This window comes from Cervus canadensis, chromosome 30, assembly GCF_019320065.1.
Source record: "Cervus canadensis isolate Bull #8, Minnesota chromosome 30, ASM1932006v1, whole genome shotgun sequence".
Taxonomy (NCBI): domain Eukaryota; kingdom Metazoa; phylum Chordata; class Mammalia; order Artiodactyla; family Cervidae; genus Cervus; species Cervus canadensis.
Window position 1 is genome coordinate 15,309,165 of NC_057415.1, and position 14,127 is coordinate 15,323,291.

Consider the following 14,127-nt stretch of genomic DNA (forward strand, 5'->3'; position numbering starts at 1 on the left):
ACATAGTACAGCTCACATGGCCTCCGTGCACACAGCACGCTTTTCTCCCTCCCAGGCAGAGGAAGTGATGTCTGGCGGCCTGGCCCAATCACATTTGTTCCACGGTGTCCCTGGGCCCTAAAACCAACCCAGCCCCCAGCATCCCCCTGCCATCTCTCAGACAGACTCCTCTGCCTGCATCCTTGTCAAGCCTGACAGCATGCCGCATGCGGCCATAAAGCACCGAGTTCACACTCCATAATAACTCTGAACAATGTACTTTGTAAATCTGTCACCTTTAATGCCAGCAAAAATGGGGAGACAATAAACAGAGCTGCTGGGAAGATCATTAGCATGACGGTTTTCTGCCTGAAGGTGAAGCAAGTAAGCTACAAAGAACGGAGGGAGGAGGACCTGGGGAAGCCAGGAGTGGGGCTGGACTCCTCTGAAATGTGAAGGGTCCAAATGCCCTCACCAGTATGCCCAAGGAATCAGAGGGGACATGCTGGAATCCAAGTGTCACAGCCAAGAGGCAAATGCAGCTAGAGAATATGATTACCAAACAGAAACAGCTCTTGTTCTTCGGGGGTGAGCACAACAGTGAGTCCACGGAGAGTCCAAAGATCTGCATTTCCGTCTGCCTCACTCATGACAGAGCAATCTGTCTGTCCTCCTCTACCCCTCAGGCCGCAGTGACCCAAAGGAATCAAACCTAACAAATATTCCCATCCTGCTAGTAACCTCTCCTAACCCATCCATCACCCCAACTTCCATTTTTCAAATTCTGCTACCCAAATGACTCACCTTTCCAAGTCTGAATATAACCAAGACTGACACGGTGACAAGGACTAGAATTCAAAAGAGAACAATGAAGCGCAGTATGTCTCACATCTCAAAGAATCTGCACTGCCTCAACTATACTTTGTTCTAACAACTGCTCTGAAGGTAAGTAACACACTTGTCCCCATTTGACAGATGAGCAAGGTGAGGCGCTCTGGTTTGCCTGTAGTCACACAATTATCCAGTGGGATCAAAAGCCCCAAAGCCCTGCTCAACAACTCTCTCCGAAGCTCCCAAGGTATAAGGTGTAAAGTGAGAGTACCTGACTGATGTCAATGGGCTTATCACGGCTGCCGGTTTGTACCAGGAGTTTGTAGGCAAGGACCCCATCATCCGATCCATTTTTGTAATTGTTTGGCATGATTTTCCCGGTTTCCCAGTCACTGTCAAATGCATCCTGAAGTCCTAGAAAAGGCAGATGTGTGTAATACATTATAACTCTTAACCAGACTGATCCTGGTCCTAATGGGGTAGGCTGAGGACAGGCAAGTGTTTGCCATCAACTCCAAGCACTCTGTATTCTGCTTATTCTTGATTTCACGTGATACTCATGTGTTTTATGAATGAACTTCAGGTTGCTGATAATCACTGCTTCAATAGGCAGAAGGGAGGGAATATTCATTTCTAGGAAACAAATACACGTGTTTTAACCCCAAACTCCCCCTCTTCTCCCCCAGGTCACAAGAAAGCAAGAGAAAGCTGGGTGCAGAAGACACACAAGGCTCAAACACTGTTTTGTTACACATTAGGTACTAAGCCATGGGTTCCTCAATACAACCAGAAATTCCATTCAGAGCAGGAAAAACACATTCAAACCCCCCAACTTCAAACAGCAACTGAGTTGCTTCTCCAGCCCAGGGTGAGTGAACATGATTCTGTCAATTTGTTCCATCTGTTCGACTTGTGGAGCTAACACAAGCTGTGGGATCGGCTGCCAGGTTGTGTAAAGATCACAGCCAACACCTATTCACTCTCGACTGTTCTCTTCCTCTTTGCCACCCTTCCTGGAAGAGGGGGTGCGGAGGAGGGGGGGGAGGACAGATCTTGTGTGCGCGTGTGTGCAGGGAAATACCTCACAGGGTAAATTTGGATCAGATTGAGAACAGGAAGCCACAGGCCAATACAAGGGGGCTCTGTGAGAACAGATGACAAACCGCAAGGCCGGGGAGGGGGAAGGAAAGAGCTTTGTGGGCTTGGGGGATGGGCGAGCCCACCACACACAGCTGCGCTTGGCCTCTGTAATCAAAACCATCATTACAGACCTGACGGTTTGGCTACAGCTGTAAAGAGATAAGCGTGTTGGAAGAGGAAACAGGGCCCTGGTGACCCGGCCTGAGGCGCTGAGCAACTGCTGGCTCGCACACAGTCTCCTCGACACCCTCACCCCTTTCGTTGCCCTGCACCCCCAAATCACCTCCCACGTAGAACTCCAGAGTCCCAGCCCCCAAGAAGCCACGTCTTGTGAACTGGCTGCACATGCACAGGTTAGACGTGGTAAGAATGGACGGAGGGTCTTCAGTCACTTCAAAGTCACCCCCCGCCCCCGACGCCTCCCAACACACAGAACTGGTTCCGTGTTTAGAGCTCAAAGTGGGGGTTGAAGCTGAGGGAAGAGGAAAGCACAGACCCTCTCTCGCGCTCTCTGTCTGTCTGATCTTCTCTAAACCTCTGCTGTGGGCATTGTTTTCACAGGAACAATTTGGGGACGAGGCCCGCGGGCTCCGTGGTGAAAGAAGGCCCTGTTTGGGGAGAATGGAGCGGCTGCAAGGCCGGGTGGGGAGACCACCGGGAACGGCCGCGCTGCCCTTGCACACAGACTGTTTTTCATGGCGAGGCATGCACACAGCCCTCAGTATTGAACAGATGTTATTTTATTACCTAAAGCTTTTTTTTTTTTTTGGTTTTTGGAAAAAACAAACAGGAGAGAAAAAAACCACCTCTACCCCACAACCCCCCAGAAAAGAGGCCTGTTCTGGTTTCTTCACCATAATAGAATTTTCATCACTTTGTGGCTTCCATGGCACTTTAACCCTTTCCTCTTGACCTGCTAATCCTGAGGAGCAGCTCAGGCTTATAGTGAGTGCGGGGCTGTCTGAGCATTTTACACTGATTACCTCTCATTTAATTCTTAAAACCTCATGAGTTTTTAAGCCTGCTAGTATTATTTTACAGATGAGAAAACCGAGGCTTAGGATGGTGAAGTGGTGTAAGGAAAGCCACACAGCAGCTAAGTGCTGGAGTTAACCTCTGAAGAGGCAGCCTCTTCCAGAGTTGGCTTGAACCACAGATGCTTTGAACTGCCCTGAATGCACTGCAGTGCCCTGGACGCATTTGTTGAAGCCTCAAGAATAAGACAGCAGAGCTAACATGGGCACCAATGATATAAAGTGGCAAACAGGGGGCCCCAAAAATCTGAGGGTGGTTGTCGGATATTTATACTCCGAAGACAACCTCGAGTGAGACAAAGAAAGAAGGATCTGATTTGGGGAGGTCACCCTCACTGGCTATTTAGTTCAACTCATCATTGACGCTGCTGGCCCCTACTTGCCATTCACTCTGCTGGGGCTTCAGGATGAATGAAAAATAATCACTGACTTCACAGAAAAGGTAAGTTCTTTCATAATTAGTATATTATTTTCTGACTAATTATCAAAAACCTCAAGTAATAAGTTTTGGCCTAAGTGCACACACATTATACAATCTTGACACAAAACAAGGAACAGGAATTTGCTTTTCCCTTGGCTAACACTTCATATTCCAACACATGCACTGCAGGAAAGAACTGTGATTTCACTTATTTTATAGCAAAACATGAAATTTTGGCTAGAACTTTTAAAATATTTTATACCAGAAATTATTTCCTAGTGTGAAGTTTTGACTTAATTATCCCTATTGTCAATTTTTCTTTGATACAAAAGTTTAAAAAGAAAATGTTAATCTAAATTTTATTTGTGTAACTCAGTGTGAAATATAAACAAACACCATTCGTACAATATGGTTTTATCACTAAGGTCACCTCATTTGCGTATATGTTTAAAGGTGACATTTGAGATACTTTCTGTATTTTGATTATATATTTTTATGAGTAAACCCCTCCTCCCTTAAAAAGACTACTGGAATGTTGCTAAAGACCAATGGGATGACATGGTTTTCTAATGAGGGTCCCATCACTTATAACTACCCAAAATGTTCTGAAGGAAAGCTGATTCAAGGACAACCACTGCCTTGGAGGAAATAAATGTTCAAAGACCAAATCAACCATACAAAAGGCCCGAAAAGCATCTAGGCAGCTGGTGGTCCCAGTATCTGGCCTTCTGTGTACAGAGCTCTGCTGGACCTTGGCAGAGTCAGAGGCAGAGATCTGGTCTGGCTGGGACCCAGATCAGGGGCCATGAATGGGTCTTACTTGGTCTAGATGGGTGTTGTTCACTTAGCAATGAAAACAGGATTCAAGCACACCTTTTAAAAAGATTCTCAAGTCCAAATGTTTTAGGTCTTTAAAAGGATGAAAGCATGAGGATACTTTATAATACGCTATAAAAAGGTTAGCTTTCTGCACTGCCTGGAGACAATGCCCTGCTGCCCCCTTCCCAAGCTCCGCCTAACATGCCATACTGAGCATCCAAAGGAATGGCCAAAGACACTGGAATCACTTCCACAATAACCCTTCTTCTCTCAGATACTGGCAGTGCTCTGCAGATCTCTTTGTTATTTGTGGCAAGCTATTTGCATGTCTTTGGCCAAAGGGGGGAAAGTGAAAAGCAGGGAATCTCTCAACTTTCTGGGTCCTCTTGATTCATTATCTGAAAAAAACCACTGCTTCCCATACTACTGTAAAAAATAAGACCTGGAAAAAATTTAAATTAATCTCATGAGCATGTTAAAAAATAATGTTAATGTCATGTAGTTCTCTTTGCCTTCCTCAGAAAGAGGTCAAATCTGATATACACGCAAGAACAAAACTCTGGGAATATGAGTCAAAGCTAGAATCTGTATTGAACAATTTTCAGTCGAATTCACATTGTTCACCATTTCATGCAAACTCACAGGGAAACTGGCTGCTTAATCTTTACATACAAGTGTATTGACTTAAGACCAAAAAAGGCATTTAAATCTGTGTTTAAACAAGCCTAATTAAGTGGGAAATTAAGACAATCATTTGGATAACTTAAGCCAAAAAATGTTGGGGCCATAATTATTTGGGTATTTCAGTAAGACTATTTTTGCTTGAATTGTGTGTATAATTATCTTGATTCTCCACTTCACTTTGCATGTGTCAACACATAATAAATGAACAGATGTTCTTAGAATTACTGAATACATTCATATTCAATCAACAGTTAGGAGCAAATTTAGGCCCTTTTTTCTTTCTCTCCAGTTTACTACTATTTCCTAGAAATGTCTCTAAGGACAAGGTAAGAAGCTAAGAAAGACATTTTAAAGCAGAATTGATTATTTATGATATACTATCAGATGCGATTGAGTATTTAAATTTATTTCATATGCCAAGTCAAGAGACAGTCAAAATATGGAATTTTAAATTTTATTCTCCGATGATGCAAACTACTTGTGTAGTAAGCTATGATCTGGCAGCGAGTCAGCCTAGAAATTCCATCAACACTTGAATTTCACTTGGTCACCAAACTAACCACCATTCCAAAAAAAAAGTACTAGAAGCATCCAGCTCCATATTTTATAACCTACTTTCCCATTTCCTACTGTGTACTCATAAATTCTTACAGAAGTTTCTGAATTGGCTATTTGAATTGTCTGCATTGTTTTACAGGTAAAAACCAGATTTGGGAGCTGCCCCAGAGTCTATTTAAGAATGTTAAGCAATCCATAGAACTCAATGAAACATGTCAGTGTTACATTATAATCTAACACTTGAGTAAAGTGAACAAAGAGAACCTGTGGAAATCGGACACACTAAAGACCAAATGGTGAATGTTCACAAAGGATGAGTGCCCTCCAGCAGCATCTTACCTTGGAGCCAGTCTCTGAAGTAGTGCAGCCACATTTTGGGAAGCTGTTTATTTTCTTCCAGCATGACATACTTCACATTACTGAAACTCTTATGAAGGTCATAAAGTAAGTGCTGGATATTCGGGTAATCTGCTTTCTGAGTGACTATATACATGTTGTAGAAAGAAAAGTATTTGAACTGTGCAGCAATAAAGTCATATTCTCTAGTTTCCCGAGGCACAATGTCTGTAAGATCCAGCCCATCACGCACTCGGGTGGTCCCATAAAGGCTGACCCCCAGCAGGCCCAGGAAAAGGAAGATCACCACGACCTGCAACAGAATAAGGGGCCCGAGATCAGACCCAGAGGAACATAACCGACTCTCTCTTGACAAAGATGAGCTGTCTGGTTTATACCTCACTCTTCCCGTAATACTGCCTGGAAACAGCATGTAGGGGTTGTTGTTCCAGAGCAAAAAAAAAACCAGAAAATCATGGTAACTGCATTTTAAAACAAGCTCACAAAGAATAAAATGTTAAAAATGCAAGGAGTCGATGTAAATTCGAAAGAAACATTTGCCACATAGAGATTCATGCCTGTAGAAGATGAGCTCATTAAAATGGCCTCCAGCTCTAAATGGGCTGACTCGTTAGGAGGCCTGAAATATATCACATCTGAAGAAGCAATCCAGTGAATTTCAAAGGCGCCTGCTTTGTTATTTTTTTGAAGAACAGAGTCTTCTGTTTTGGTAATTACCTTGGCTTTTGGTTTTAAGAGGAAAGGAGCATAGTGCTTCTCAGCAAAGGATGAGAGTGTCCACCTGCTGCAGGGGGGCTCAAGGCAGTGCAGGCTGGAGTCCGAGAACTGGGAGAGCAGGTCCCGCGTGGAGCTGGTGCTCTCAGGGCTCTGGCAGCTGAGTGTGTCCTGAGCCGTGGTGACGGGCTGCACGCAGATCTCGGAGCGTGGCTCGGCGGTGGTGTAGTACACGTGCGTGTGGGGGTCATACTCTGTGCGAAGCTGCACCGTGGACTGCATGGTGATCTGGGTCTCATGGGCGAAGCTGTGGCTGCTGTAGGGGGGTGGGGGGCTGTAGCGGGTGCTATCGTGAGTCTCTGTGTAGGCCTGGGGTTCAACCTGAATCACTCTGCTGACACAGGGGCTGAAAGAGGGGGAATTATATTGCAGTGGGATACTGAAACAAGGAAACAATGCCTTCATTTTTGCCAATGACTGATACTGCCCACTCTACATAGCTCTGATTTAGGAACAAAATGTTATCACTGAACTCCACAAACATCGTCTGATTTATCTATCTGGACAGAGAGACATAAGTAAGTCAAAGGAGGCCAGATGGATGGTTGATCCTGAATCTGGCTGACAAAAATCAAGTTACATGCTGATGAACCTCTTTAATGCAGAATTCCTTTAAAAAAAAAAAGACTCAAAATGCAAACCACCCAAAGGGTGATATTTTTTCCAGATGGTGGTTTTAAACCATTGTTCTGCCCTAACTCATAGAGATACAACACACTCCCAACGATCAGCAACATTGGTGTGTGATAAACAATGACCGTGTATCACCACCTTGGGGCTATGAGGATGCTCAAGGGAGGGGAGAGCCCCCTTGACCCTGACATCCCCCTGAGGAAGCATCCTCTGTCCATCATCTCCCGTGTCCAGCACACTGTTAACTACACTTCCTTCCAAGTGCACAGACTAAAAAGTTCTCTAAACATTACCATTATGTTCCCAACAAATAAGGGCCACAGCAGACAGAAAATGTACCTTGTAAAACAGCAGAAAATATCCAATCTCCTGTCCTCACGTCGATACAAATCCATGCTGAGAATTGCAGGAAAAATCAGCAGAACCATAGCAAAATTGAACACCACTACTACAGCCGCCTGGGAGGGAAAAAAAAAAATGAAGAGGTCACTAACACATCTCCTCCCAGTCAGAGGACAGCTTTGAAAAAATAAAGATGCTTTAAACAACATCCTTCTTTCACTTTCCTACTGAGGTATTTAAACCCAAAATAGATGCTGGAATTTCTTATCACTTTGCTTCTCGTCCATCACTAACAGACCATCTGACTATATAACAGGAGGGACTCATCATTCTGATCCTTTCCATCTCTAATAATTCTATGAGTCCATGGGGTACAAACACAGGACCTAAACTAAACTAACATTTTGGAGCAACCTAACCAAACCAAACTGACAAAGGCAGAACAAAGAATATACTTGATATTTTACTTTAAGACAAAAAGAAACATTTTCCTCTTAGAATGTTCCTAAGAGTTCACGCAGCCCTGGTTTTACACTGAGAAATTTTATACATAAAGTGGATCGAGTATATCAAAATGTCACCTTTAAAACATGAAATAAAATTTCAAACACATCCCCTGAGGTGTTTAATAGGCACATTCCAAATAGCCTCTGGAGTAGCCTGGGGGTGTGTGTGAGCACAGTAACATAAAAGGTCAAGGAGAGTTAAGCAGAAATTCCTGTGTGTGATTCTAGTATGCAGAATAAATAGCTACAGATTCAAAAGTCACTCCATAACCTAGAATAAACATGGGGCTAGATTCTGTAGTGCTTTGGCAAGTCTCCTGCTGACCTAGTAAAAATTATACAATTGGGCTGTTAATAGGGGAAAGTCAACAGAAGACAGTTGAAAGGCTCTCCCATTCAGAAAGGCATGGAAAGAAGCAGCACGATGAAAAAATGCGAGTGGAATGCTAAGCAACCGAGAAATCATCAGAAATTTGCTTGGAAAATAAAACCTCTTACGAGGTTTTTCAAAGAACTGCTTAGTTGTAAAACCCATCTCAAACTGGGTAAATGTCCCAGGGTGAGAAAAGAAAACTTGATTATAAGTGGTATGAAACAATATCAGAGAACTTCGCAAATGTCTTTGGACAGTAATTTTTGAATTTATGCTTGAGGTGAAATGCAAGCCCAAGTTTTGGAGAGATGCTTTTCAATGATTAATAACTCTGTCCAGTCTACAAAACCAAAAAATAACCAAGAGTCTCTTAAAAATGACTCGATCCCTCTCTTTTTAACCTGCCTTGAAAACTGCTCATCAACTCAAAAATTATGAAACATGTTAACCGGCCACTGTCGTAAGGTATTTTAAAGACCTGTCTAATATGTTACAAGCAACTCACTATTTTGACTAGAGGATTAATCTAAGAGGCAAATAATTTAAAAAGTCAGGGATCCATATTAGATATGGAAGACACAAAGATAAATAAGACAAAAATTCTGTTCTCAAGGAAAAGACACAGCCAGAAACAAATTACAGTTTAGGCTGATAAATGTAGTAATAAAAGCAGGCCAGAGTTCCAGAGTGGCTCAGAGGAGGGGGAACATGCAGTTGGGGGTACACATGGGGGTGGGGAGGGTCGTCAAAAAAGGTTTCTTGGGAGATGGAGAAGACAAAAAAGGATTTTGGGGAAGCCAGGAAGGATGTGCGGAGGAAATTCAATAGGTGGTGTCTGAGTTTAGGAGCTATGAAGCACTGCTAAGTTTAAAATTCTGTTAGAGTAAGAGAAAGGGGCAGGAGTGATGGGAGGTCCGGTAGCTAAGTTACACTGGATCCATTTGATTCCCGCTGCAACCAGGAGGCAGACATTAGTGCTGCTGTCATCCCTGTTACCTAATAAGCCAGTGGTGCAGAGGAAGGTCACCTACCTGAGGTTCCCATCAGACTCAGGCTTGATGTGTCTGTCTCAGGGGACAGACATGGTGATGGGGGGTGGGGGGGAAGGTAGGATTCCTGACCAATCAGAACAGAGGGGAGAATGGGTCTGATGCTCAAGGGTTTTCCAGGAAACCTCAGCCTTGGGGGTTGGATCCTTTGAGCTTCTCTTTTTATTAGAGTCATGCTTAGAATTCAGGAGTACAATACAATAAGAATCTCTGGGCTTCTCATTTTGAATAAAAGTTCCCGGGGATGGGAGCAGAGACTGTGAAAAAGTTCATATACATGAACATGTATACAGGTGGCCCAGATGTTGTGGCCAGAACAACACTGATGCTTCTGCAGTGGCTGGGAGATACATCTGATACAAGCCTCATCCATCCAAGAAATTTGATGGGCATCTTACTTGGGTCTCTTTGTGGTGGAAATGGAACAATGAAAGAAGAAACCCAAGGTAGCCTCCCATCTCAGCTTATTGTCCAACAGCTTATTAAATACACAAGTAGGGTATTTTCTGACGAGAAAGTAGTAGAACTCCAATATCCTCTAAAGAGCACTGAAATGGTAAAAACAAACAGCAAGAATTTTTCAGTAAGAGAAGCGTCACCACTAGAGCAAAGAACAGTTTAAGAAATTTTAGGTAAATGTGAAAAGCTGATGGGGATGATTTTATACCATCAATCAACTCTAATTGCTGTGCTTAAAGGAAATGTCCCATTCCCCTGCAAAGCATCTATGGTGGCCCCACTGAGACACTTGCAGAACAGAGAGGAACTGGCCTGCCTAGAGGGGCCCTCATCTAAACCCTCTTACCATCTGGAACAATAAGACATCCTGTTTCAGGAGTTTTCATTGAAGAAAAAATACCATTCAGTTACCAGCAAAACCCTGGTGCATGGCATTGGTTCTCAAAGAATTATAGACAGTGCCACTGCTTTCTGGTATAGAGGTGGCATTTGGACAGATGGTGAAGACTGACAAGGAGGTTTCTTTGGGGAAAAAAATCTATTTATTTTGACAAGGTTACAAAATTGAAAAAGCTTGACAGGGAAAAATTCTAAATGTAGGTTTATTACTGGACAGAAATGTTTTGGATATATCCCTTTAGATGCTTAAACTATAGCATCCTGAAAATACAAGTGCAAATGAATAACCAAAGTTTCAACTTAACATGGTAACTAAAGGAAAGAGAAATTATATAATGGTCAATTTCAAATGTCAGCACGTTTTAAAGGGAACCAAGCATAAAATTTCTGATGGCTACTGCAAAAATCATGGCATGCTTTTTTTCCCTTACATTTTCCATCCTTTTTGTTAAAAAAAAAAAAAAAAAACAGAGAATGAACCAGTATCACAGGAGGCCATTTTGTAATAAATGAAGATTCCTAGAAGCTGTAGATCCAATTTTCTAGATACTCCAGTACCCTGGAATAGAAGTGCAAAACCAACAGCATTCAATTCGTCTCAGTAAGGTGCTTACCTTAGGAGAACTTAGCGAACTGGATTTTCTAAAAGGCGTAAGGAAAACTCATGTAGCTTTTCAGACCACCACACCATAGGATATCATTAAAGGAGAGTATGCCTTGATGAATCATCAGTTTGTACTGAGAGAACAGGAGAAATGAGAGAGAGGGACAAGAAGAAAAGAAGGAGTGTGAGGCAGCCAGAACAGAGGGAAAAGGCAGGCAGAGAGGGACAGAGGCAAGAGGGAGGGTCCCGCTGTTCAAAGACTCTAGAACAATCTCTCAGTGCCAGAATCCACTGTACACAGGACAAGAGCAGGCTGTCAACGGGTGTTGCACACATGCATGCCTTTGCAAAAGGCATCCTACAACTTCAGCTGTACCAAAAAAATTAATAGTTAGTGGGCATCTGCTATTTACCTTTCGTATTACTGAGCAGTTAGATATATTTTCATTTTCCTTGAACTCTGGTCCCACTTTCAGATTTAACTTTGTTCATTTATTCACTCACTACTTCTATTTTTTATATATTTATAATAAAAATGAAAAGAACCTTTTTTAGTTATTTCTCTTTTGGGGGTTCTGGTGGTTATAATGATGGGTACAAAATTTTATACCAAGTATTAAACAAGTGTAGTGTCCACATCTAGTAAGATCACTAGTTGCTGAGGCCTATATAGGTGATTAGTGAAACAAGATTCGTATCTGAAGGCTAAAAAAGAGCTGAGTGTGTTAATAAAAATATAAATAGCAACCTAATCTATGATTTGTCAATTTCTTCTCCTGGTCACAATCCTTAGAACCTTTTGGTGATTGAATAAAGCTGGACTGATGTAACAAGAGTTTAAAAAGTGGCAACAAAATATTTCCTTTAAAAACCTGGCCATCTCATGAGTTACTATTGCATTGTAAGAGACAGAGAGAAAGGAAAGTCACTGCTTCTTTAATCTTTCTTGGACAACAGTTGAAGCTTTAAAATTTGAATTTAACTCACAAAACCTCAATAATATCTTTGAGGAAGACCATGTCACAGACTGGTCAAGTAGCCTTCTTTATCTGCTGTGTTGACCAATTTCAGGATGTCCCATGAGTTTCGAGCAGCTGAAGAGCAATGCCCATACCATAGCTGCATCCCCAGTTGAGGGAACTCTTCATTCTTACAACTCAGCTGGCTCCCTGGCAAAACATGTCAGAGGCCTCTAGGTGTGAAAGGGCCTGGTTTGGAAGGAGCGGAACCAAGTGGGACAAACTCGCGTAAGAAAGGGAGAGGAATTCTGAGTTTTGGGGGGCAGCTTGAGAATGGGGTAGGAAACCAAAAGGAAAGAGAAGAGGGACCAGGAGAGACTGGAGGGTGAACCAAGGAAGGAAAAGTGGCAAACAAGGGACCAGGGAACTCCACCAGGCAGAGACTGGCCAACATCTCCTCACCCGGTGAAGTACCTCATGCTCACTTTTATGTTCTCGTCTAGCCTGGGCTACCCTGCAACCTCATCCCATGTCAGCGAGTCTGATTTGTGCACTGGCTTTGTGTTGGGGGCTGCTTTAGGGAACTCAAGGCTTTCCTGGTGGCTCAGAAGGTAAAGAATCTGCCCACAATGCAGGAGACCCGGGTTCAATCCCTGGGTCAGGAAGATCCCCTGGAGGAGAGCATGGCTACTCACTCCAGTATTCTTGCCTGGAGAATCCCATGGACAGAGGAGCCTGGCGGGCTACAGTCCATGGGGTCACAAAGAGTCAGACACGACTTAGTGACTAATGCTTTCTCCACTTTCATTCAGGGAAATCAAGAGAGGGTGGCCAGCAGGGGAGGGCAGTCGAGCACAGAATTTAGAAGCAGGGGTGATTAAGAACTGGTTGCTCCAGGGACCAATCCAAGGACTCCTGCACATCTGGAGCAGCGGCTTCTAGGCATCCCACAGAGTGGCCCTGTACCATTTTAGTTTAACTCTAAAGAAAAGGGCAACTACCTATTGCAATAGGTTATGAGGATGCCCAGGCCTCAGGGCTTTGGAGCTACAGGGCTTGAAAGGAAAGAAAGAACCCTAGAACTTTGCCTGAAAGGGAGTGCCAGCGTCATTGCTTAAAGAAGCATCCACCCCAGAAGAGACAGCCCCGAACGCTGGCCTGCTTCTTTAGTTCATGGTGGTAGGACCGTAAGCACATCAGTGGAGAAAAGGAGACCTAGGAGGCTCACTGTGAGCACAGTGCTCGTAGCCCCGGTCCCTGGAGACGCACCTGCAGGGAGAACGCCCGCAGAGCGGGAATTGGGATCAGAGCGGCCATGAAGAAGGCTGTGACGTTGCTGATGGAGGTGAGGGCCACGCTCGCTCCTGTGCGCTTGAGGCACTCCCCGGTCCTGTCCTGAGAAAGAGAAACCACAGTGCTGGGAGCTGCGAGGTGGGGCCTCAGACCACATGTTGTCTGAACAATGAACAATTCAAGTCAGTGGCAAAACAAGAGAACCAGTATTTTACAACGCTTATGTGAGGAGACATCTCTGCCTTTCTCTCTAACACCAACACTGAAAACCTATCTATAGGTGTGTTGCTCATGGTCATTTCGACCCAAAGCACAACGCTGCAAGATAATTATTTAAGTAAAATTTTAATATGATTAAAAAGGGGCAAGGAGAAATGAGAATAAGGTGACCAAGAAACTCACAGAAACAAATGTGCACTTTGGAACAAGTGTCCTAAGATTCTTCTAACTTACTTATTTACAGTCAGCAATGTATCTTCTGACTTGTGACTCAAATAGTTACTGGGCCAGATTGAGAAAAGGGAAAGGACAAACACTCAAGGAACACAGAGGGACTTCTGCTTTCCTCAAAGCTTTCTTCTTTTGTTTTTCTATTACCTCAAAGGGAATTCTTTTATTCTGTCCCGTTTCACTAAATGCATGCGCCAGAAGAAAGACATCATCCACACCAACGCCAAGAGCAAGAAATGGCAAAACCTGTAGTGGAGACACAGCACAGTGACATTAGACAAATGCGGTCCAATTCTGGGAATCCTAAAGCTATTTAAAACATTGCCACCAGCACCCCTAGTAGTTACCTGAAGGACAGCTTCCATGCACTCATGTGAAAAATTTACTTTTATCTGATAGTTAAATCCCCATATGTAGAAGTTGTAGCTCACAGCAGATCTTGTACATTACTATTTCTAAGTTT

The 14,127-nt window shown here is 43.4% G+C and overlaps 1 protein-coding gene across 5 annotated transcripts in view; it reads right to left on the minus strand.

Annotated features, from left to right (window-relative positions):
* PTCH1 (patched 1) overlaps positions 1-14,127 on the minus strand; it is a 69,358-nt gene that overhangs the window by 17,747 nt on the left and 37,484 nt on the right. For all 5 annotated transcript variants that reach the window (XM_043453921.1, XM_043453920.1, XM_043453919.1 and 2 more), the window contains 6 exons: positions 13,812-13,910; positions 13,191-13,316; positions 7,570-7,688; positions 6,541-6,943; positions 5,806-6,115; positions 1,082-1,224 (listed from right to left, as the gene is read on the minus strand). In XM_043453921.1, coding sequence (XP_043309856.1) covers positions 1,082-1,224; positions 5,806-6,115; positions 6,541-6,943; positions 7,570-7,688; positions 13,191-13,316; positions 13,812-13,910 — 1,200 coding nt within the window. The remainder of the gene's footprint in view (positions 1-1,081; positions 1,225-5,805; positions 6,116-6,540; positions 6,944-7,569; positions 7,689-13,190; positions 13,317-13,811; positions 13,911-14,127) is intronic.